This window comes from Pleurodeles waltl, chromosome 4_1, assembly GCF_031143425.1.
Source record: "Pleurodeles waltl isolate 20211129_DDA chromosome 4_1, aPleWal1.hap1.20221129, whole genome shotgun sequence".
NCBI lineage: Eukaryota > Metazoa > Chordata > Amphibia > Caudata > Salamandridae > Pleurodeles > Pleurodeles waltl.
Window position 1 is genome coordinate 599483048 of NC_090442.1, and position 21577 is coordinate 599504624.

General features: G+C 42.0%; 1 protein-coding gene across 1 annotated transcript in view; it reads right to left on the reverse strand.

The window, feature by feature from the left end:
* The window catches only part of LOC138287955 (putative tetratricopeptide repeat protein 41), a 574376-nt gene that overhangs the window by 437090 nt on the left and 115709 nt on the right, over nucleotides 1–21577 (reverse strand). Inside the window, exon 4 of the mRNA XM_069228994.1 lies at nucleotides 16356–17507. Coding sequence (XP_069085095.1) covers nucleotides 16356–17169 — 814 coding nt within the window. The 5' untranslated portion in view covers nucleotides 17170–17507. The remainder of the gene's footprint in view (nucleotides 1–16355; nucleotides 17508–21577) is intronic.

Here is a 21577-nt window from a genome sequence, read left to right on the forward strand (position 1 = left end):
AACTGTAGATTTCTACACTGTGTCCACTTTGAAAATAGCTTATTGCCATTTTTTCAAAGACTGTATATGATATTGCTTTCATTCAAAGTTCCTAAAGTATCTAAGTGAAGTACCTTACATTTAAAGTATTACCTGTAAATCTTGAACCTGTGGTTTTGAAAATAAACGAAGAAAATATATTTTTCGACATAAAAACCTATTGGCCTGGAGTAAGTCTTTGAGTGTGTGTTTCCTCATTTATTGCCTGTGTGTGTACAGCAAATGCTTAACACTACCCTCTGATAAGCCTACTGCTCGACCACACTACCACAAAATAGAGCATTAGACTTATCTATTTTTGCCACTATCTTACCTCTAAGGGGAACCCTTTGACTCTGTGCACACTATTTCTTACTTTGAAATAGTATATACAGAGCCAACTTCCTACACTTTCCCACCCAGTTATGTTATATCAGCTTAGTGTTCACTCTATTGTTCATGTGATTCAATGCCATTTTGATCTCATGGTCTTGTAAATCTCGCTTTATTTGCTGCAATGTAAATTTTTCTAATATTGCATGGTGTATTGCATGTATTCACACAATATACAATTGCGTATTACGTATGCATTTCTTTCTTCTGTTCCAGCATCCGATCAGAAGACTTTGTGATGCAATTAATAAAGAATGCCTCTCCTTTCCACTGTCGGTCTAACATTTTGAGGACTCAGCTGATTCGTCGTTGGATCCAGTGGCAAGGTTTCGTTAAGACTGTCTGTTTCTCATTTTGAGACTTTATTCCTCACTGCAAAGAAAGAGGACGGAGTATGGTGGTTAGAGCAGATATGTGGCAGTATGGACGTCCATTGGTAGTGAGGCTTGATGTCCGGTTTATGGGCTTTGTAGTTTTTGTAAAAGTTGTATTTTAGTGGCTGATGTGGTTTGCAAATTAATATACAGCACAGAAGGAGAAGCATAATCCTCGCCTCCGTGTCCTTAATAGAATTGAAAATTCTTATTGCATATGGTTGAAAAATTTTCACTGTCCGTGGTGTCTTCCTTGTTCTCCTCCCTGCATTCCTGCAAGTCTTTTTTCTCTCTCTTTTTCTGGTGCAGGCATCAGTGAAGATGCAGGATGGAAGCCGGGCAAGTCTTACAATCTCCCACCCGGACTCTCTTCCTCCTGACACCCCTCTTACTATGATATCACTAGCCTTCTCAGTACTATCACTGGCATGATGGAACTGCGTTAGTAAGAGCAATAGGGTAACAAGATTTTTGCACATTGGGAGCAGTCCATGTCAACCCCCTTATTCTCTATGCAATTTATGCTTTGTTGAATGGGCGCTAAAACAGGTACATAATCTGGGTAACTTGCAATATGAATGGCATACTTAGTATATGTTTCAGAGTCTCAACCTAATTTTTCAATGATGCAATCAAAGTGACGATTTCATGAGAAATAGACATCAAGTAGTCCTGTGACATGTACGCAGTTTAGGTCTCGGTGCAACACATCAAAGTTGAGGAGTGCTCTGACAGCTCCCTACTGGAGCAAGCCGCAACCAGCAACAAAGGGGTAAATCTATTTGTATGTGCAACATTAGTATGCTGATAAAGATTATCACTGCAATAAGGAAAGGGGCACCACTTGGACTTTTCAAAGGTATTGGCGGCTTGCAATTCTGGGCAGAGGGAGATTTAATATTTTCCTCACAGAATTTAGTGCATGCAGTTTGTTTTGTGTTTTGGCCATTAGGTCTTCCACTAGTGCACAGAATGGATTCCAATTCTTCTATTAAGTTGCCATTTTCTTCAACCACACAGTTAGTAGCAGAATGTTTAGCTAATTTATTCTGGCTTTGTTTGGCTCTGGGACTGACAGCAGCTTTCCTCTTCTCCATATGCAGCAGATATAGTATAATAATGCCACTCCTAGGAAGACAAAACAGACCCTGAAATGGCAGCAAAAGCAATATAAATAATCTCACTGGGCTTGGCCCAATACACCAAGAATCTCTATAATAATCTTATAAAGGCTCACCAAATCTCAGCCACTCATGATTGAACTTAGCTCAGCAGCTAAGAGACAAATCTAAAAAAAGAACCTTGAGATACCTGTGATAGAAAAGTAAAGTGAAAAGCGGGGCTCCCTGGACCTCCTGGATTCAAGCCAAGAGGGATGGCCCAGACCAGTCTCTTCTGGGCAATGACAGGGAAAGACAGGCCTACCATTAGCCCTGGCACAGCCTGTGGTCCCGTGCTGCGGGACAACAATCAGCGATAAATAGCACAAACTGGGAGGGCCCCGCTTCCTGACTTTGTGGCTCCTGGTAGACGGAAGGAATTCTGGGAAAGGTAGTCCCTGCAGCTGATAAGGTGAGTAGTTTGCAGTCTGAGACTCCTGCACTGCGGGACAGCAATCAGTGTTAAACAACACAACCTGGGAAGGCCCCGACTACTGAACTCGAGGCTTCTGTTAGAAGGAGGAAATGCTGGGACAGGAAGTCCCTGCAAATGATGAGGAGAGGGGTTTGCAGTCTGAGAATCCAACGTTGTACTTCAGAGGACTGCCGCGCTCTATCGCGGTAGGCCTGACCCAATCTAGCGTGACCAGATACCCACAGGTGCTTCCTTCTTCTTGGTACTATTTTTACTTGAACCTTTAAAATTGCATATCTCTGGTTCTACCAACTGGATTTTTTGTAATTTTGGTCTCACCTTATTACGGTTTATGGGCTTCATAAATACTGTACACATTGCCTCTAAGTTAAGCCTAATTGCTTTTGTGCCAAGCTACCAGAGGGTTATGCACAAGTTGATTTAATGACTTTTGTAGTTCACCCTGTCAAGGACTGTGGTTGTTGCTTGAGAAGGTTTCAGACCCCTCTCAAACAAAACCCAATTTTCTATAATTAGTCACTTCTTTGTAGTTTCTGATGCAAAATATGGGAGCACCCCCATTTAATTAATCTTGTGAACCAATTATAAAAAAGTGGGTCAAATGGCAGAGATTATTTCATAAATTTGCCTAAATGTGCCAGGCAAATTGAAGTGTGGAAAGTAATACATTTCTATTGGGCCTTCCTAATAGAAGGCTACACACTACATGCAGCCAATACCATTACCCAGGATAAGGGTGTGTGTGGTAAATACCAGTATTTGAATTTTCAACTTTAAGATGAGGCCTAACATGCAGAATCAATATTTAACATACCAAATTGCATGCTTTACCTCGCTATAGGGCTTCCCCCCAAAATACATTTTGGCTGGTTTGACCTGTTGGAATCTACCAGGGAAAAACTGCAAGGGTTTGATAATTGTCAGATGTTGGACATTAATATGTAATGAGTGCATTACTGCATTGTTTATGTGCAGCAGGCAAAGAGTTGTTTGTTAGTTTGCCAGATGGATCAGAAAAACATGCAGTGGTATTTAAAGAATGTGAAATATGTGGGAAACGTTAGTTTTACATGGCGTACCAATTGTCAGTACTCTCCTTGAAAGGTACCACATAGGCATGAGGGTGTAAAAATGGAGAGAGTGTAGAGAATGATGTAAAAGCTTTATTTAAAAAAGTGTAGTAGTTTGATTTAAATTTGAAGTGGAAGAAATAAGGGACCAATTCATGTAACAGTGATGTAGTGATAAGATCAGAAAAGTGGTAGGTAAAAGTCACTCCCTGTTGAATGAAATGATGATTGGAGCCAAAAAGATCGAACATTCATTGGTTTGTGTGGAAGAGATTAAAAAGAAAATTGTAAGATTGGTAGTTATAAAAATAAACCTCTGCAAGTCTTGGAAGCTTAAAGAAGTCAGTGTTACATACAGGGAGTGCAGAATTATTAGGCAAATGAGTATTTTGACCACATCATCCTCTTTATGCATGTTGTCTTACTCCAAGCTGTATAGGCTCGAAAGCCTACTAACAATTAAGCATATTAGGTGATGTGCATCTCTGTAATGAGAAGGGGTGTGGTCTAATGACATCAACACCCTATATCAGGTGTGCATAATTATTAGGCAACTTCCTTTCCTTTGGCAAAATGGGTCAAAAGAAGGACTTGACAGGCTCAGAAAAGTCAAAAATAGTGAGATATCTTGCAGAGGGATGCAGCACTCTTAAAATTGCAAAGCTTCTGAAGCGTGATCATCGAACAATCAAGCGTTTCATTCAAAATAGTCAACAGGGTCGCAAGAAGCGTGTGGAAAAACCAAGGCGCAAAATAACTGCCCATGAACTGAGAAAAGTCAAGCGTGCAGCTGCCACGATGCCACTTGCCACCAGTTTGGCCATATTTCAGAGCTGCAACATCACTGGAGTGCCCAAAAGCACAAGGTGTGCAATACTCAGAGACATGGCCAAGGTAAGAAAGGCTGAAAGATGACCACCACTGAACAAGACACACAAGCTGAAACGTCAAGACTGGGCCAAGAAATATCTCAAGACTGATTTTTCTAAGGTTTTATGGACTGATGAAATGAGAGTGAGTCTTGATGGGCCAGATGGATGGGCCCGTGGCTGGATTGGTAAAGGGCAGAGAGCTCCAGTCCGACTCAGACGCCAGCAAGGTGGAGGTGGAGTACTGGTTTGGGCTGGTATCATCAAAGATGAGCTTGTGGGGCCTTTTCGGGTTGAGGATGGAGTCAAGCTCAACTCCCAGTCCTACTGCCAGTTCCTGGAAGACACCTTCTTCAAGCAGTGGTACAGGAAGAAGTCTGCATCCTTCAAGAAAAACATGATTTTCATGCAGGACAATGCTCCATCACACGCGTCCAAGTACTCCACAGCGTGGCTGGCAAGAAAGGGTATAAAAGAAGGAAATCTAATGACATGGCCTCCTTGTTCACCTGATCTGAACCCCATTGAGAACCTGTGGTCCATCATCAAATGTGAGATTTACAAGGAGGGAAAACAGTACACCTCTCTGAACAGTGTCTGGGAGGCTGTGGTTGCTGCTGCACGCAATGTTGATGGTGAACAGATCAAAACACTGACAGAATCCATGGATGGCAGGCTTTTGAGTGTCCTTGCAAAGAAAGGTGGCTATATTGGTCACTGATTTGTTTTTGTTTTGTTTTTGAATGTCAGAAATGTATATTTGTGAATGTTGAGATGTTATATTGGTTTCACTGGTAATAATAAATAATTGAAATGGGTATATATTTGTTTTTTGTTAAGTTGCCTAATAATTATGCACACCTGATATAGGGTGTTGATGTCATTAGACCACACCCCTTCTCATTACAGAGATGCACATCACCTAATATGCTTAATTGTTAGTAGGCTTTCGAGCCTATACAGCTTGGAGTAAGACAACATGCATAAAGAGGATGATGTGGTCAAAATACTCATTTGCCTAATAATTCTGCACTCCCTGTATGTGCAGTAACAGAAAATATGGCAAATAGTAAAGAGTGTCTTTCAGTGAAAGTAAACTGTAAACATTATTGAAAGAAGGGGCATTATGCGAAATATAACAGCCAGAAGGAAAATAAAGACAAAAGTAATAGAAGGTTGCAGTGAAATTATACTGAAAATTATAGGTGAAAAAAACAGTTTGTTTGGATTAGTAAAACTTGACAAGGTACATGTGCAAACTCTCATAGATTTTGGGGCTAAACTGATAATTATATGTAAAAAAAACATCTTTGAAGAGAAATGTGAAAATAAAATTAAATTAGCTAAACTAAATCTTCAAACTGGGAGATATAGTGGAGACCCTATTAAAGTCTGGGTGCTCCCTGAAGCATGTATAGACTTGGTCGGTTCATGGTTGGAACCTCCCGGGCCATATACGGCCCTGGGAACCACCACCTCCCCGGGACAAGCCTGTGCAAAAGAAAGGGGGTTTGGTATGTTCATGGTAGGTAGGTTCGTAGTTGGAAAATCACATGTATTGCTCAAGTGTGATTGTATAATAAATTGGCCACAGAAATAGCTTTGAGTATGAAACTAGTCCCCACTGTTAATTCCCCAGCAGGGAGAATAAAAGGAATGTACATGAAGTGATTTTTTAAAGAAGAAATTCCCAGAAGTCTTCAGGGTCACATTGGGTTATCCCAAGGCGTATGATTGTAGAATTAAGATCAGAGATGGATTAAGACCAGTCGCTTGCAAAATTAGGAAGATTCTAGTTAGTATAAGAGGAACAGTATCAGGAGAGTTAAGAGAGTATGCAAAATTGAAGTTATTGAACTTGAGTGGTTGGTCACAGTGGTCACCGTAAATGTATCCATAGACTTTAAAAACTTCATAAAAGCTTGAACGTAGGTAGTTCTCCCTTACTGAACATTGGTGAGATGGTGCCACTGTTGCACAGTGCCAAAACATTTACTACACAGAATTGACAAATTAATATAATGAAATTGGATTTCATGATGAGTGTATGAATTGCACAGTTTTGGTAACAAAGGAAGAAGTGCTAATATTCCTTTTGGTGCGCTTTGGTTTTGTGTCTGCAGCATTCGTTTTTCAGAAAGCACTGAGCAGTATATTGAAAAGATGGAGGGAGTGCAATTTTTCCAGAATGATTTGCTAATATTTGGTAAAAAGCAGAAAGAGCACAAAGAAAGGATAAGGAAGTTACTTTTTATTATGCTGAATCATGGACTTACCCAAAAAGCAGACATGTTCAAGCTCAGTAGGTTATAGATGGGTTAATTGGGTATATGAATATCTGAGGGTAAGGTAGGACTCAAAGGTTTGTTGCTAACACAATACAATAGATCATGCAGGGTGTACAGCTCCAAAAACTGGTGTTTCTGTGCTAGAAGCAAATGAGGCCAACCACAATTTAGCGCAAACAATAAATAACCAGGACTTTAGTTGATTTCTAAACTGATTTTAATTGGAATTCTGATGAAGGAAGGGAGGCCTCTCATGTCAAGCCTTGAAAGCCAGATAAGTGAAAGAGCGGCCACTCGCGGTTTTGAGACAGAAACCTAGGGGTTTTAGGCAGAAGGACTTCTTTTGGTCTAAGAGAGCGAGAGGGCACATAGGGACAGAGCCTTCTACATAGCTAGTTGGAAATAAAGTAAGGGAATACTTGTTTAGCTCAGTATCATTTGGGAAGGAGATGTGGCAAAAATTGAGGTAGAGAGACAGCGAGAAGGGACAAAAAAAATTGTGTGTTGTGACTGTTGGAAAGTGGATTATTGGTAACGGCAGGTAAGTACCTGCACCTAGCAATAACCCCCACTAGATCCAGTTAGGTCTCAATAAATTAATCCCAGCTCAATCCTTGGTAGCTTGGCAACGAGCGACAAGGCTTAATTTAGGAGACAGATGTAAAAAATCACAAAACAGTCAATAAGTAAAACACAAAACACAATAAAATCCCAACACAATTATAACAATAGATTGTAATTACATCTTTAAAATGACACCAAAATGATTCAGATCTGATAAGGGGAACCGGAGATATGATTTTTTAAAGAATATATTATTTTTAGTGCAAAGAAATTAAAAGCACTACTCGGGATATATGGTGGCACCTCGACCGGGGCAAAGTCAAACGTTAGGGCCAACCATGATGGAGCCCGGCGCAGCTGCAGCAGGTGGTAGGCCTCTGTCAAAAGTTTACCTTCGGACTTAGTCTTTTTCTTGAGGATTTTTGTCACCGGGACAAAGTCACCAATCTGAACCGACCTCCGTGGAGCCCTCTTCGAATATGTGTTGTGTCGCAGGAGACCTCGGCGAAGAATTCTACCTTCGGACTTAGGCGATTTTTCAGGACGGAAACTTGTTCCAGGCCAAAGTTGAATTTGGATCTGACGTCCCTGGGGCCCTCCTCAGATACACGTGACGTCGGGTCGGTCCCTTTATGGAGCTTTTTACCAAAAGTTCTCCAATCTTCTCCAGACTTCTGGATCGTCTTCCGGAAGGTCTCTGAAAGTTCTTTAGGGGTCAACAGCTCACTCTAAGGTTCCAGAAGCTCTAAGTTGCTCCTTGAGGGTTAGGAGTCCAACTCCCAGAATGCACCTGGCTCAAAGTCCAAAATGACCACTGGACAATGGTCAGTTGGTCAGTTTCTTCAGGATTTGATGCAGGGGACTTTGGTTAGCTATTTTGCACCTATAGCAAGTAGGGAGACCCTTCTTGAACCAGTTGAAGCCAGGCAAAGTCCTTTTTGTGGTGAATCCCAAGTATGCAGCAAGTGCGGGCCTTCAGAGTGCAGTGTCCAGGTGCAGGTCATGGGTCCAGCAGGGCAGTCCTTCTTCTTCTGTCACTGTTCCTTGTAGGGATCTGAGGTGTGGGTGCAGCTCTGCCAAATTTATCCTTGCTCCTGGGGTGGAAAGCAGAGGGGGGGCAACTGTCCAATCAACTTCCTGGGAAGTGTGGCAAAAATCAATCTCAGGGAGCAACATTCTTTAAAAATCCAAAATGGCAGAATATACATTTGGGAGGTTAGGTTTGGCTGGGGCCACCCACTGGTGTGGCGAAAATTCCTTAACACACCCCATTCCTGTCCTCTCCTAATCTAATCAAGGGGGCACCTGGTTGTCTAGGTTTGCAGGAAATATCGGAGGTCCTGAGCTGCTCCAATGTCCTTCCCTCCTTTGATGACTAGTTTGGCTGCTCTCCCCCATCCTGTTTTACCATCTGCTGAGGCATATCTCCTTCCCCATCCCTTTGTCTTCAGCCCAGGCCACTTCACACCTCATCAAGGCAGCCTGGCCAGGGTGTCAGAGGCTGGCCAATCAGAGAAGGGCACTACAGAGCTGAAGTTGGCAACTTTCAGGTAGAGTTCTAAAACTATTTCCCTGAACTAGTTATATTAAATTTACCAATGGCAAGTTCTTGGATTTAGTATAACAATCAGTTTGATACTAAACATGAAATATTTAGCTCCTTTTGGGACTTTATTAATTAAAAATAAAGTCTCCCCATTTTAGCCTATGGAGCCCATTCACTACAATGAAACAAAACAAATTTGTCTGTTTTACCTCACCATGGCTAATAAAACATCTTTTATAAGTTCCCTGCTTATAGTTACACTACACCCAATGTGGGGAAACCTAGGGCACACCTTAGGAGTGACATATATGTAAAATGTAAAAAATAAGGTAGTTTAAGACTTTGGAAGTACTTTTAATTCTAAAGTCGAATTTGGAGGTAACCAGACAGCAAGACAGGCCTGTCTTTAAAATGACACTGGGCATCTTAGCAGTGCACCTATGGGTGCACTACCTATGCTGGGGTCCCTAAACCTACATGCCCTACCATATACTAGGGACTTGTAGGTAGGTAGGTTGACACAGCCAAGTATAACCATTTTAATCAGGGCACAGGCCCTGCGACTGGTTAGCAGTGCCCAGGGCACCATCAGAGTCAGGAAAACACCAGCAAAAAGGGAAAAATGGGGGCAAAAAGCTAGATGGCTTCTGCAATCAGCCCAGTTTTCTCAGAGACAGGATGAGTAGTGAGAGAGAAATAGAACAATAAAGTTTTGAGGGGTGATGTTCTGGTGGAAAATTTTGTTTTAGAGGTACACAGATAGTTCCTTCAAATAATATTTGGAAGAGGCTTTTGTAGGAAGTCATACTATACCATGGGAAAAAGTAGCACTGCATATTTTAGGTCCAATAAGAGGGGAAATGATTGAATGCACATATGATGTATTAAATTATTTGAAAAGGACTCGTACTCAAAAGCTTCATGGCACTATCCAAAACACAATAACATTCTTAAAGTTCAATAAAAGAAAATTAATTATTCAGCATGCAAAACAAGATTATCGATCAACTAACCATGCTTCCATACTTTTTTTCTGTAGGAAAACAAATGTTCATTTCAGTTTGCAGAATGAAGGAACATGCGTTCCAGCATCTGGCACCAGCAGTAGAAAAATGTTGATCTCAGTATGTGGCCATTCTGGACATAGGTACTCATAGCAACCCTTGAATGGATGAGTAAAGGGGTGAAGATTGTCCTATTGTTTGCAATAAAACTTTGGGTCCATAAAATCTGGGATATTATACCATATTTCTTTATCTGCAATGATTATAGGTTGAAAGCATAGTCTACTAGGGATGAGTAGGCAATGGAGTGATTGAAGATGATAGCTTATGTAGTGAAGGCCTAATAATTAATCTAGTCACAGCTTTTTTTTACCAGCCAGAGAGGACCAATGTTCCTAGATAAACAGCAATGACGTAGAACAGTCAAATCTGGATTATGCCATTTCTTATGGTTAGGCAAACCTGAGAGTAAATAAAAGGCAAATCTCTCTTCAGGGTTTGTACTTAGAAGAAACACTTATTGGCAAAAGGCTCATCTATGTATCTACAGGAAGACTGGAATAAATATATTAGCCAGACTGGGAGGAGGGGGAAGAGGTCCCATTGGTTTTGACTATTCTGTGATGTTCCATCAAAGGTATCCAGGGCGGTACTTAAAAGCTTAGCTTTGACAGGGATGACCTTCTGAAAATTCAGTGACATCCACCACCAGGTAGTAGGCAGAAAGTTGCAGAGACAAAAGTGCCCTTCTCAGACCGTCTGCAGGAGGGGCCAAGAATGTGTGTCATCAATATACATGTAAAAACAAGATGGGAATGTATAGATGGGGCCATGAGCCTCATTTATACATCAGAAAAGAAGAGAAATAACATACAACATTGAAGGGCACCACACCTGAGTTCTTTGACCCCAGAAGTGATTGGTGGTAGAGTGGCTGTTTCTTGCCTGTCAAATAAGAATGACTTTTGCCATTTGAGGAGCCACCCTGAAAAATCTGCCTCAGCCAGGGTGTTTATCAAACCTTCAACAGTATTAGAGGCTGCACACCGATATAAAGGTATAAGTGCCCAGCACCAGTGCCATCCACCAGCCTCCTCAGATCGTTCAGTACTGTAAGTACTACCCAGTAATGGTCTAGATTGTTTTTCATATAATTTGTTTACGTATGGCGATAAGGAGATTGGTTGAAAATTACTATGGTCTTCTTCGCTCTGTAAGGATTTTGTAAGCAACATCTGACTTCCAAATTGCTGGTCGATATCAGAGTCCAATGAACTGTTGAAGAATAGTAGCAGCTCTTGAACTAGGAATGCACAACATTGTTCCATAACTCTGGGGAAGCAACATCATCAGTAGACACAGCCAGAAAAGTGACTTTGCATGATAATAACCATGAACGGAGGCTCAGTTAGCACCTTGGTAGAGGCCCCTCGTAGTGTTCTCCTATAAAAACTGTACTGATAAAGGTGGGGATGGGCAGAGTTTCAGAGAATATATTATGGAGAATATTTTAAATATTTTCTTCAGGGAAAACTGAGAAGTCTTCGCAAAGCTGGAGTGTGGGCGGGGGGATTAGCTAGATAAATATCCATAGGAATCTGTAGTTTTGCAAAATGTGAAACAGTTCCTTTGAAAGATCTGTGAAATTACTAAAACACTCCACAAATATAGTATGTGGGGTTTATATCTTGCAGCCGTAGTGACATATTGCACTATCAGTTCTGCCATACATAATATTCTTCACTTTCTTTCCCTTTCAAGGATTTCAGGAAAAAAACAGCACTGTCTTTTGATGTGGACTTTATGCGATTTTACATTTAACCCAATGCATTGGTTTCCTTGTTGTTGAATAATCTGAAAAGGGCAGTGGTTTCTGATTTGGAAGATAAGGTCCTCACTCTAGAGAATTCCTTGAAAAGATGCAGCGTGATAATCTATAAGTGAAATGTTGTCTAGTCTCCCAAGTTTTGTAAAAGAGGAGAGGTGAGCTCCGCTTTACAGCCATACACTAATCCATCGAAAGGTGCAGCATCCCCAATTATGAAAGATCACAGATGGGAGATAGGTCTCAGTATATGCACATCACTGTAAGTTGGCTTTGCATTTAGCAGTTAGAAGATTTAAAAAACGGGTTGCTATTCTTAAAATTAAGAGCCAGATAATTTAAGATCACCTAAAGGCATATTTCTTTAAAAAGATTATATTGCCCAATCTCTTCTGCTAAGATTTGCATTGTAGACATCGGCTCATTGTTTGGAGGGAGGGAGGAAGAAATTAAAAAGGGCCAGATGTACTTAGGTAATTGTTTGCGATTACCAAATAGCACATTTTTGCAATCTTCTATTTGGAAATCGCAAACACCCATGTACAAATGTGTGTTTCATGCTTTGTGAGCGTCTCAGTGGGTCACAAATAGACCAACCTCATGAATATTAATGAGGTAGGACTGGCTTTGCGACCCCATTGGGAATCTCTAAAATCACATGGATGGTGGCCTGCTGGAGTCAGCAGACCACCATGTCTGTGATTGCTTTTAAATAAATAAATATTTTTTTTAATGCAGCACGTTTTCCTTAAAGGAAAACAGAATGCACTTCAAAAAGAAAAATTAATAATTAGCAGTTCATTTTTTACGATCAGGCATAGGACCACTGCCTGATCTTAAAAAATGTTTTTGCAAACATTCACAAAAGGGGAAGGGGTGCCTTGGGGACCTCTTGATATTTGCCAATGGGTTACCACCAACATGAAGTTGGTGGTAAAATGCAAATGTTTTGTGACCACATTTAGGTCGCAAAACATTCACACATACCACTGTGATTCGGTGTTAGGAAGGGGCACCCTAAACACGCCCTTTCCTAATACCGAATAGGTTACCGAATCACAAATAGGACGCCAAAAAGCATTTTTCTGTTTGCAAACGGCCCAATTCTGTGAATGGGGTTGTTTGTGAGCACAAAAATACTTTGTACATCTGGCCCAAAGTTCCTAACCCTGAAAAGTGCTGGAATAGCATTCTCAATGCAGTTTACAGGTCTCAGTAGTGAGGGCAGATACCAATAAACCAATAACTGCAACTCCCATGCCCCAGGCAAAGTAGAGATGGCCTTCCTAACGATTTTAACATTTTCAAGGAAGAGTTTATTAATGATTTGTATGCTGTTTACTGCCAGCCACGCCTCGATTAAGCACAATATGTCAACAGTATAACGCGAGAAAAGATCAGGAACTTGATGTCTATGCTGCAACGATGACCTTGTATTGCATAAAAGTATCTCTAGTTAGAACAAATTGCTGAGTCTAACACTCGGTAGGAAGATGTTTTTTTAAATATTAGCAAGTTAAGTAAACTCTCATGCTTCAAAGGAATTGAGTCCCAGAGTGTAATGCAAAGAAAAGAACAACAATAGTGCCTTCCAGAAAATAGGTGCTAGGAGAGTTACCTGGCCTTGAATTTAAGGGTTCAACAACAAAGTTTAAAACACAGTGTGTATGGGATCAGGCAGATTTACCATATGCATTACCATGGCACATCCACTACAAACGTCTGCTGGGTGGCAGCTGGCAATATGGCCTTATGTGTAGGTCTGCTGTCCAACACATTGTATCAGAACACAACAAGTAAACCTCTAAACTAAACAGCTAAATTGATGGCTGCAAATGACACAGTTGCTGTGAGCCCTCTAAGCCTGGCTGCCAAAGCTGCAGTATGGTATGGATTAATAGATTAGAATTTTTTTGACCCAGAGCAACTATCGAACTTAAAACACAGAGGCAAATAAAATGCAACTGCAATTAGAAATGGGTACATACTGCTATGCCAAAAAATAATGGTCAGCGGGCCTTTGTAAAAAAAACGCACACAACAAATTAAAACCTACATAAAGTAAAAGCTCAAGCACAACGAAAAAGAGCGAAATTGTGTGTTTTGTACACAATATGTTCTTGTTTTGATGTTTTTTTAAGAGGCCAGAGATTGCATGGGTCAGTGACATTAACATTAACGTATTTTTTAAATCAAACATTTGCAATAGAAACATTTCTTATGTATATTCTGACAAACAAGGATGTCCAATATTGGGCCATCTGAAAGAGCCTGTCAGCGACAAATGTATTTTGTATAAAAGATGTGCTTGTACCATTCGAAACTCAATGAATGGTCAAGGGAAGTATGGTAATTGAAAGCAGTTTAGGGAAGAAATGGATTGAGCAATTACAAGAACATTGGTTGCATACAGAATATCCTCATATGTCACAACTGGTAAAGCTTGATTTCAAATCCTCAAATGAAGCAAACCCAGCGTCAAGGTTTACTCAGGATGGATGAGCTGGAGTAAGGGGTTGGTAAAAATGGACCCATGTGGTGAGTGGCAAGAGCAGTGGCGTGACAAAACTTGAGGGGGCCCTCCTACAAAGTACATCAAGGGACCCCATTCCCGATGCACTCAGGTCTCAAGCCACGGTACTGTGCTGAGGGAACCCCCTGGAGCTCAGCACCTCTCTCCCCCCTCCCCCATTGCGGGGGCTGCAGGGGCCTTTGTTGCCCCACTGGCAGAGACAAGAAAAAAAGAAAATAGCTTGCAAACAGAAATGTGATAAGACGAAGGTTGTTTGATCAATATTGTGACATATTTTAAATAACGGTTTCATGTAGGGTTACAAAAAAGGGTATACATTTACTAAACCCATAAAGTTTACCTAATTGCCATATATGTTATGTTGGAGAATTCAGTGGTGTGAGCTAAGTCCTTGCTTGTTTGACAGGGCTATGGGTGGGGTGTTAGTACCCATTAGAATTTCGGAACAACTCAAAATGTGTTTGCGTGGGATGGGGAGAGATTTATGTTTGTTGTTGCAGAATATGTCATGGAATTTATACTGAAATCCCATCACACAAAGATCTGAGATCACCAACATATGGGAAGCAGCCAGAATTCTTCCTGGCTCCAATCTTCTCTCTAGCTACGTCTTATTTATTTTCTTTATGTGTAAATGTAGATTGGCAAAAAGGAGCATCCCCAGTCAATTATGTCCATGTACACCATTACCAACTCTGAAATGCTGTACTTCACAGGGCTGTTTCCTACAACACCCTCTCATCCACATGAACACATTGACAAAGGTTCCATGAGTTTGCAAAGATCTACCTATTTGCTACTGATTTACTTCATTCTGAATTCATTTTTCTGAATTATCTTATTAAATCACACTTTTGATTATCGATAAGGTCTGGCTAAACATTTTTATGGTTTCATTATGACTGATCATTGACTTACTTTCTTACTTTCTCGCTCCCTGATTTAGTCAGTATGTTGTCAAACTGAGCGCCAGTGGTTAACATTTTACGTCATTCACTGATCTTTATGAACATGCTATTATAACATTTGAGCAGACACACTTCTTTGCAATTTCAAATTGAGGGACAGCAAGAAAGGAGCTTGAGAATGAAGGAAGATGAGCAGTTAGGCAGAATAAATATAGTTGGAAAAAGAAAGTAGGAAAGACACTGACAGAGAATAATAAGGTGAGAACCGAAAGAAAGAGTGTGACAGGAATTTCAGTATCATGGTGTATAGCAAACTCACCATGAGGTCCCAAATCAACACAGTATCATCCTCCTGCTTCTTCATCCTGTGAATGTTATGTGAACTTTTCAAGTGGTGCCCCCAAAACACGAGATGCACCACCATCCAAGCCATTGCCACCAGTCGACTGGACACCCTCTTTATGGGAATCGAGGTCCACCTAGTTCAAAGACTACAGATCATCCAGAACTCTGCAGCAAAACCCATCCTTGATCTCTCTCGTCGCACCCACATCACTTCCCACCCCAAAAAACTCCATTGGCTCCCGGTTCAGATGAGATGCATGTTCAAGCTCCTCACCCACATGTCCAAGGCCATGCATGACTCTGGACCCGCCTACATCAACCACTGTCTGAGATTCCACAAACCCTCCACAAACCTCCACTCGGCCTCCCCCATGTTGGCCCACACCTCCACATACAACACAGCAGAACAGGATGCTCTTCTCCTATCTCACAGCCAACGTCTGGACTTGACTCCCCCTGCACCTCAGGACCTCTCCACTCTACAGGAGTTCCATAGGATGCTGAAAACCTGGCTCATCGACTGAAACCCTGCCAGTGCCTGGATGCCCTCATGAGTGACAAGTCACACTCTACAAGTCGACTGATTGATTGACAGATCAATGGATAATAAAGGAGCACTGCTCCACTATCAAATGACGTATGCATGTTGTTTGTCCCAGGAATACACCTTGACTAGAGTGACAACTTATGATCTTTCAAAGTCAGTTTGTACCAATGAGGGCCCAGTGTTTAATCTTTGAGAAGAGGGGAACTGTTAGAATAGCTTACTGGAGGGATAAATCTACATAGGTTTTAAACACAAATGATGAGCCACTAGGTAGAATCCCAGCTAGAAGGATCTGCAGAAGACCTGTAGATCACAGGTTTGAATCCAGCCATCTACGTCTCCAAGATCAGTGAAATAAGTATCAGCTTGTGGCATAAGAATAAATCATGTTGATAAAAGCCTCAAGAGACAATACGCTTTGTGGTGTGTGTTAATGAAATGACCAATAATCATAATAATATTTAGAGATACTAACCTATATTTCCATTAATTAAGTTGGCAGGATAAAGATGCTCAATCACAGCAGACCAGTCTTTCAAAACCAATTCCCCAAGTTCATGTAAGCTTTTGAAGAATCTCACAGGTAGGCCTTTGTTCACAATTCTGGCCTTCAGATCTCTTATCCTTAATTCTTCGTATTGACTTTCACTTGTATACATTGATAACACACATTCCTTTTCCTGATCATCCACATTCTGTAGTTTCTCTTCAACGTACAAAAAGTCTCTAAAATAAAAATACTGAAATGGCGATCCTTTCAGAAATGATGCTAGAGTTATTTCCAGTTCAGTGAAGCTGAGGCTTGGATCCTGTAGAACCCATGGGTACCCACTTCTTGCTGCCAAATATAGATTCCTTTCCACCTTGGACATACCTCGCTCATCATGGTAGCCAGCAGGTAGAGGTCCAGAGTGTTCTGGCCTAAACTCCCCATATGTCTGACCCAACATGCATATAAAGAAAGGGAAGGCGTTGTTTATGAAGTCCAGGGAAAGTTTGAGCTGCTGATCGAGGAGCTGGGAGTGAGGTTTGAGAGAGCTAGCATGGTGATTGTCCCACTTCTTAGGAGGCCACATCAGATTCACAGATTTGAAGTAAGTCCCTCTTGCACGGCAAAGCTTATTTAATGAAGGAAAAATGTGGCGTGCCAAATAATCTCTCTCTTCATGGAAATCGTTTGGGGTGCAGCACAGGTAAGGTTGGATAGGCGGCCACTTAGTGAAATAGGAATAAAGCTCATGTTCTATTGTGTCACTAAAGAGCTCTCGATCTTCAGTGTGTAAACTCATTTTAAAACAGGTCTTAAGTTAAAGAGCTAGGGAAAGGCAGCTTATGTAACAAAGTTTTACTTCTTTAAGCTCACTGCATTAAACCTGCGTATTTTTCACCCAGTAGTCAGTGGCAGGCATAGCCAACAATGGAGAATGTATGACTGTAGATAAACAGGTATAAATAACTCACGGGGATTTTGTCTTGAACCAGTCCCTTTTTGAACCACACCAAGCACTAAAAGTCCTGTTTACGTTTCAGCGGGCATGAAGTGGAAAATGGCAAACAGTTTTGTAAGTTTTGAGGTGCAGAAGCTCCAAACGTTGCTAGGTCCTTTGAATGACGTATTTAAGATGTCCTGAAAACAGATGACAAAACAAATTAAAAGACGCATATCTATCTATTCCCTATTCCCAATTGTATTGGTAATTAATGCCAACATGCCTTGTTTTACATTTCCAAGCATGAGTTGAACTTGTAAAAAATAGGCATAATAAAATATTAAATTCCATGCTAAGAAACAATTTAGAATCCTACCAAAATCATCACTTCAAAATGAAGCAATCATTAGATGATTAAATTCTATTTAAAGGAAAATACAATAATTAATTTATCATATACATTGTAGCAAAGGAAAACACTACATCACACTGCTGTAGCAATACACTTCTGCTCCTAGGATCCAGCAACCTATCCTGTCACTCGATGACTACATGCTTACCTCTGAGCCTCTACAGTTTTCCACTTCCTTTAAGCTAGGCGTGCACTATACAAATATCATGCTCATACATAAATGCATACACATGTAATTGTTTCCATACCTAAAGTAAAAAAATTGAGTTTTCAATGTGATTTCTATTAGAGATGAGATGTGTAAAATTTAGGGTAAGCTGGTGTTTGGAGAAATAAATTCTAAAATACATTTGAAGTTGATATTTGAGTGTTAAGTCACATGGTGTTGGGGAGACGTATTACAAACAATATTGCCTTGGTGCAGGGGCATTGCAGCTATGGTTATTATGTAATACCCATGTAGAGGCATTCAAAATTGACAAAGCTTTTTACATTACTCCTGTCAACTCTGCCAAATGCACTGAGTCGATCGCTGCTAACAATCTTGTATATGTTGGCCACTAATGTAATCTTGCCCGATGTATCACTTTTACAACAATAATAATGTTAGTAGCTAGGGATGATTTTCATTGAACATAAGAATTTCCTATTACAGAAAAGGTGGTAGAACCCTTTTCTAGTGTGACTTTAACAAATCATAGTTTGGGGCAAACCCACAAACATATTATTTTCAATGTGTTACATTTCAAATAACTGTTTTGCTAGACTTACAAAAGCTATTCTTGTATCTGTAACTAAAGCGGAGTCTTCAATTGACCGTTTGCCGAGCTGGATGAACCCAGGTGTAACCTGGATAGTAACCATCACAACCACTGAATATCTCACAAGTACACCCAGAGTCGATACCAATCTAAACATAGCCTTTATCATCCATAGTGTTGTTGTCACTGTTTCTAGGTGCTTATGTAGCTGGGATAGATTAGAATATGTGTCTCTGCATCTTCCAAGCAGGTTGTACCTTTAGTACCTGTAGTAGACCAATTAAAAGGGCTGACATACTGTTTGTACAAGCAGCTTCTCATCTTTTAGACATTAGGGAGTGCCTCTTAAAAAGATCTTTCCTCTGCTTTGCACTCGTACATGTTCAAAGCCACTGAAGTAAAATGTGTTTATACTAATGCTGTGTATAATGGGCTTTGAGAAATCAGAAAATGTAACAATCAGAAGATACTGATAGAATGGTCTGTAAGGTTCTTTAGTACCCAAAAACAGACATTGTTACAACAAGACCAAGTGGCTGTCTCAGGTATAAACCCAAAGGTATCCAGAAGCTTACGCACATAACCCAGGGACCAGTTGAACAGCAGCGTTTCAAGCTAAATTTAAAGCTGCCTAAATTATTGTATGTTCCAGAACCTTCTAGTTTCTACCTGCAGCTTTATAATCACAAATCTGATTTTGTGAACTCATAGGACCCTCAGCATGCTCTTGTCCACACAGTTGAAAATTCTGGCTTTCCAGCATTTTTGATTCTCATTCTGAGCTGTTTAAAAGATCCAGGCCCTCATTACGAGTAGCCTGTTAAAATCCTCATTATCTCCCAGCTCAGGGATTACTTTTACTGGGGACTGGGGAAATAACCAGGATTACGGGTTTTTAGGTAATACATGTTTTTCTGTGAGAATTCCTGCATGTTTTTTCCCAATATTTCAGACAGAGATCAAATTCTTATTGGTCCTGTAAGTTCCATTACCGGTCCAACTGGAATTCACATGCCTCAAAGGAGGGTCCTTTTCTCCGCAGGTAGCTAGTGCAGTCTTTGAAGTGTAAGGGAGATAAACTGCCTAGCTCAAACATTACCTGGCCACCTGGCTCTGTGTGCACTTAGCAAGTTTAGGATTTTTTGGGAGAGGAGGGCTCTCAAATATATAGCTCTGCAGTGATCTAAATGTAATCTATTGATGGCCTTTGCTTGTTCTTTCTAGATCTGACCCGGTGATGATCCTTTCCATTGCAGCCATATTGTTCATTTCTGAAGAAGACTGCAATTTAGCCACTGTAAGCATATAATGTCTGCACATACTGGTTAAATAACATGCACATTCTTCTCCGCTGATAGCTGTTCATCCAGTATGGCACCCAACAAATTAACAGGACAGGCTTGTATTTTGATGTTCTCAAATCAGAATGATTTTATAATTGATAACTAACTATTTATAAACTGTCCCAGTTTAGCAACGGCCATTTTAACCCCGACCAACATAATCTCATTTCTTTGTGTTTAATATCAGTCACCTGGCGAAGGCGTCAAGATGGCGGTCGCACTCTTGTAGTGCCCCGGACCCCTCCGTCATCCGCCTTAGCAGCGCCTGTCACCTGCCCGTCCCGGCGGCAGAACAAGACCATGGGGGATTGTTGGAGGTTCCTGGGTCATCCTGGCCATACCCTGAACCTCGCGGCTCGGCAAAACGGGAGAAATACTTGGAGCGGCCCGCTTCCAAGATGGTGGACGGGCTCTCCTGAACAGGAAGCTGTCGGCGGTCAGACAGATATAGCGGCGAATCACGGCAGAGTGAATAGCCCCGCCTGATGCCCAGGCGAGAGTGGGGTGAAGGGGCCTCCTGGATGGTGAGAGCGGCGGCCGGTGGCAGTAAGGGAGATGGCCTGAAAGGTGCTGTGGCCTGAAGAGGCAGGGACAACTGTGGGACGTCCAGCCCAGCCCGGAATACGTCGTCCATCCTGGCTTGGATGACTACAGATGCCGTGCTGTGGCCTGGGCCTCTCCCGGGTTGATAACAGCACCGGGGGAGACGGCCGTCCAGGTCAGCGGTTTTCCACTCCACCCCCCCCCTTGCCAGTTGCTGAACTAGTGCCGGGTCTGGACGGAGGAGGATGGCACCGGGTGGCTGTAGCCCTCAGGGAGTGGATCTGCAGAAACTGAGACCCAGCTATATAGACTCTTGTGCGTCACTCCATGAAGTAGAGAGCAGGAGTAGACTAGACGACAGCCAAGACTGCTTCTGCTGCAATGGGCAAAGACAAACAGGCGCGACCGTCCGCTGCGCAAACACGCATAGACCAGTTCGCCACTGGCCCAGGTGGATATTGTAAAGAGGACCAAGAGCCGGGTGGAGATGGCGGGAAATCGGCGGCGACTGGCGATTTGGCGGCCATCCTCCAGGCTATTCAGGCGTCCCAGACAGCGGTGGAGGCCAAGATCAGAGAGGTAAGGGTTGATGTGGCATTAGTGCGCCGGGACCTCCGCAACGCAACGGCCAGGATCACAGAGGCAGAATCAAGAATATCCACTGTGGAAGACGACCTGACTGCCTTAAAAACACAAATGTCTACACTAACAGCCCGCATATCAGAACTATACCGTAGGGCTGAAGACGCTGAGAATAGGTCTCGGCGCAACAACCTTCGTATCGTGGGCCTGCCGGAGTACACAGCGGCCTCCTCCCTGGCCTCCTTCTTGGAGGAGTGGTTCCGCTCCTGGATGCCCAGGGACCGTCTCACTCCGTGGTTTGCGATAGAGCGAGCCCACAGGGCTCTACAGGCCAGGCCGCTGCCGAGTTCCCGCCTAGGCCAGTGATACTCCGCCTCTTCAACTTCAAAGACAGGGATGCGGTTGCAGGAGGCGCGCTCTAGGGATGACCTACATTGTGGAGGAGCAAAAGTCCTTGTGTTCCCAGACTACACGAGAGACATGCAGTTGCAGCGCCTCTCCTTTATAGATGTGAAACAGAAACTGAGAGCGATGGACGTGCCCTACCGCCTTCTCTTTCCTGCGAAACTTAGGGTGGCCCACAATAATAGGACCCCGGATGCGGCCTGGACATGGCTTACAGAGGA